Raw genomic sequence first — 3,351 nt, 5'->3', positions numbered from 1 at the left:
CGAAGATCCGGGAGAAATAGTTTTAGCTTTTTGCCTGATGATGGATCTCGGGCTATAATAACGGAGCCTTGGAGAAAGCCGTGGAGTTCCGTCCGATGAACAGATGGACATTCATCAATCGCCACGTCATACATGGGACCCACATAATTCTCCCACGTATATATAAATACACGTACGAATATTTATTTATACTCTTAAAACAATATTTTTAAATATAATATAATCGTGAAATATTAAAAGAAGGTAATTAAATATTAATTAAATTAAGGGAGCAACTGCAGGACGTTGACGTATATAACTTCTCATCATCCCAGTCTTGATTTTCTTCCCTGGTTTTTGTTTCCTCTCCACTTCTTGCCCCTCTCTCTCTCCCTCCCTCTCCCTCTCCCTCTCCCTCTCTCCTCTCTCCTCTCCCTCTCTCAGTTTGTAGAATATTTCGCTGTGCTTTAGGGTTCTTCCTGGTCTCTCATCGATATAGGAGTGGAAGCGGAAAGACTGACACGCTTGCGGCGATGGTGACGGCAGTGGCGGATGACTGGACGAAGTCGGCCATGAGAGACGGCGGAGTGGTGGCTGAGAGGCTGCTAAGGCTGAAGGAGGCGAAGGTGAAGCCGTTGGTATTCGGGAGTTCGGCGGTGGCGGTACTCCGGTGGGGAATCCGGCAGCCGCGGACTCGTTCTCCGAGAGGCGACGGTGTTTCGCAGATGAAGGACACTGATTCGGCCAAAACCTCGAGATGTAGTCCCAGTACCCCGCTATCGTGGAGTGGCGGTTGCGGTGGCTCCGGCGGTGGCGGTTCGTCTTCTCCCTCCGCATACGCCGACGGTTACGAGGCCACGAGTCGCCAAACCAGCGGCTCCTTGGCCGTTGGATCTAGATCCAAGGTTCGTTTCTCTTCTTTCTCCCTTCTCTTTCTCTCACTCTGCACCTCTCTTCTCGTTTTCCGATTTCCAATGAGCCGATCTGTGCATCTGTCGTGGTTCGGTCCCTGGTTGGACGGAATTGCCCCGACAGACGTGGGAAACCACGGATTTGCCACAGCGGTGAGGTTGATGACGACGAGTGATTCCTTTTTTTCCTTAATTTTTTCGGGGAAGATTTCAATTAGATTTTTTCGAAGAACCTTAGCAGAATAAAAGTGGGGCTTGCATAATTACGTAGACTAGTGGAAGACAACGTCATAATTAAAAGAGAAGCGACAAAACTTTGCCTTATTTCTGTGATAAATGATGAAAAATAAAATAATCGTCAATCTCGTTCATCTACTTTCTGGGATGGGCCTATGACCTTTATTTTGGTAATGGGTTAATTTATTCGTCTCTGAAAGCAATTTGTCTGGATTAGCTATGGGCCCCTAGTTCTCGTATTTGTTTTTGGGTCGTGGGATGATTCTGCTTCTGCACATGCAATTGTTATTTTATTTTATATATTTGTGGGTTAAGTGTTGAGTCGTGGGGAAATGTGCCAGTAGCTATTCGCCATGTCAGAGAGGTCGCGTGAGGACAGTCGCATGAACTGAGCTCGTGTCATGTTGTGTAAGCGCCTTAATCCTCAGAGTTTATTTGGGGTTTGGCGGGGATTGGAAGATATATATAATTGTTATGATTATATCATATGAGTTCTATAAGTACGTTGTCAGAATTTTGATTCAAGATATATCTAACAACAGTCTTTTTGGGTGTTGAGCTGTTGTGTCGTCAAGCCCTCAGCGTTGAACTCTTATGGGGTTTCAGATTTTTACTCTCTATTTTATTAACTGCATTTGTTCCATAATTGCAGATTGTAATCACTGAAGACTCAACCGGCTCTGGCTTCGGCACCAAAAGAATAAGGATAAAGAAGGTACATAAACAATCAATCTAATGGATTCACAATCTGAATGCGTTATAGAATTCGATTATGACGAATGATTGATAGTAGTTTTCCGGGTGATTTTTACAGACATTTGCTGAACTTAAGGAGGAAGAGGACAACTTGTTGAAGGAAAGAATATCCTTGAAGAAGGTTTTTGTCCCTCTTCTTGCATTCTTTTTTAATCTCATTCCACATGAGTGTGTCCCAAACCCTTTATGGGAATCAAACAGAGGGTTAAGTTACTTCCCAAGAAAGTGAAAGAATACCACCACAGTTGAAACTCATTAGATTGGCCTATTCACTGTACTTACTGATGTTGCATTGTTTGGATCGTACTTCTACTGGGATGCGGCGTATGTGAACATATGGTTATAAATAAGCTGGAGATTTGCCAAAACGTTGATTGTATTGTGCTCACGTTATGAACAGGAGATTGCCTCGCTCCGTGCTGATTTCGATGAGCAGGGAGCTGAGAGCGAGAGCTTGAAGAGAATGAAGGTGAGGCCAAGATTCTCTTTTCCTGTCTGTTCAATGTTGTTGTCGGGGGGTTTTGGCTTTGGGCACAGCGACTAAATCATTCACTCTCATCTCACGCTCTGTGTTGTGTCTCAAAGTTGGATCTGAAGAAGAACATCGACCAGAGTGAACCCTTGTTGGCCCATCGAAAATGGGAAAAGGGATCATCAGTCGAGCTTCATCAACATTGCAAGACGGAGGGGGAGGAGATGGAGAAGATGACAGACAATGACAACTTCTTGCTTCCGGATCTGAATATGATGCCTTTTGAGGACAACGTCAATGATTGTTCTCCTCCTTTGTGTATGGGACAAGAAGGGTAATAGCCGAATTGCCCAAGTGGTCATAAATCTTTTTGATCAGCGAGTGACCTGATACTGTAGAACTCCTACGGGATCGAGCAACGAGAGTCTCTCCTTGGTGCAGAGGTTTCGTTGTGCAGATTCCTGGGGATTGGGATCGAGATATTCCGGTGACCGGACAAGTTTCCTCCGTCGGGTTCTCTCACTCGGGTTTATTAAGCGATATGTAAGATCGAAAGAGATGAGAGAAGAGAAGAGGCTGAATATGTATGTGTATGTATGTGTATGAAAGCAGCCTGATTTTCTTGTATTTGTTTGTAGTAAATAACATCAGGGCTTTGTTTATTTTGGTTCCGTTAAATAAAATATTATTAGTCCAATTGAATTTCATGTTAAAATTGAATGTATATTTAAAAATTCAAACCTAACCAAAGAAATGAATGCAACTAAAAATTCAAATAAAATAAGTTTTAAAAAAGAAAATTTTATTTAAAAAAAAACCTTAAAAATATAAAAAATTTACTTTTTATTAATTTAAAACCGAATCAAAAGAAAACAAAAATAAAATCTCAATAAGATATAATAAATCATGATTCGTCGGAATAATAAGATAAGACTCATAATAAATCATGATCCGTCGTAACAATAAGATAAGACTCGTACCAAAAACCACTCTTTC

General features: G+C 42.0%; 1 protein-coding gene across 1 annotated transcript; it reads left to right on the top strand.

The window, feature by feature from the left end:
• The first annotated feature begins 243 nt into the window (after window positions 1-243).
• On the top strand, window positions 244-3,052 carry LOC104814118. The gene is made up of 5 exons (XM_010541999.2): window positions 244-884; window positions 1,780-1,842; window positions 1,942-2,004; window positions 2,284-2,352; window positions 2,469-3,052. Exons 1-5 carry the CDS (start codon window positions 513-515, stop codon window positions 2,691-2,693), a joined length of 792 nt encoding a protein of 263 aa, XP_010540301.1. The 5' UTR covers window positions 244-512; the 3' UTR covers window positions 2,694-3,052.
• The last annotated feature ends 299 nt before the right edge of the window (window positions 3,053-3,351 follow it).

Source organism: Tarenaya hassleriana, unplaced genomic scaffold (assembly GCF_000463585.1).
Source record: "Tarenaya hassleriana unplaced genomic scaffold, ASM46358v1 Cleome203, whole genome shotgun sequence".
NCBI lineage: Eukaryota > Viridiplantae > Streptophyta > Magnoliopsida > Brassicales > Cleomaceae > Tarenaya > Tarenaya hassleriana.
This window is presented reverse-complemented; position numbering and strand designations above follow the sequence as displayed.

What these genes read in the sequence shown, in the direction of transcription:
- LOC104814118 (XM_010541999.2), top strand. Translation starts at nt 513, where the DNA reads ATGGTGACGGCAGTGGCGGATGACTGGACGAAGTCGGCCATGAGAGAC. An exon ending in CCGTTGGATCTAGATCCAAG is followed by an intron (nt 885 to 1,779) that starts GTTCGTTTCTCT and finishes CCATAATTGCAG; the next exon opens with ATTGTAATCACTGAAGACTC. An exon ending in AAAGAATAAGGATAAAGAAG is followed by an intron (nt 1,843 to 1,941) that starts GTACATAAACAA and finishes TGATTTTTACAG; the next exon opens with ACATTTGCTGAACTTAAGGA.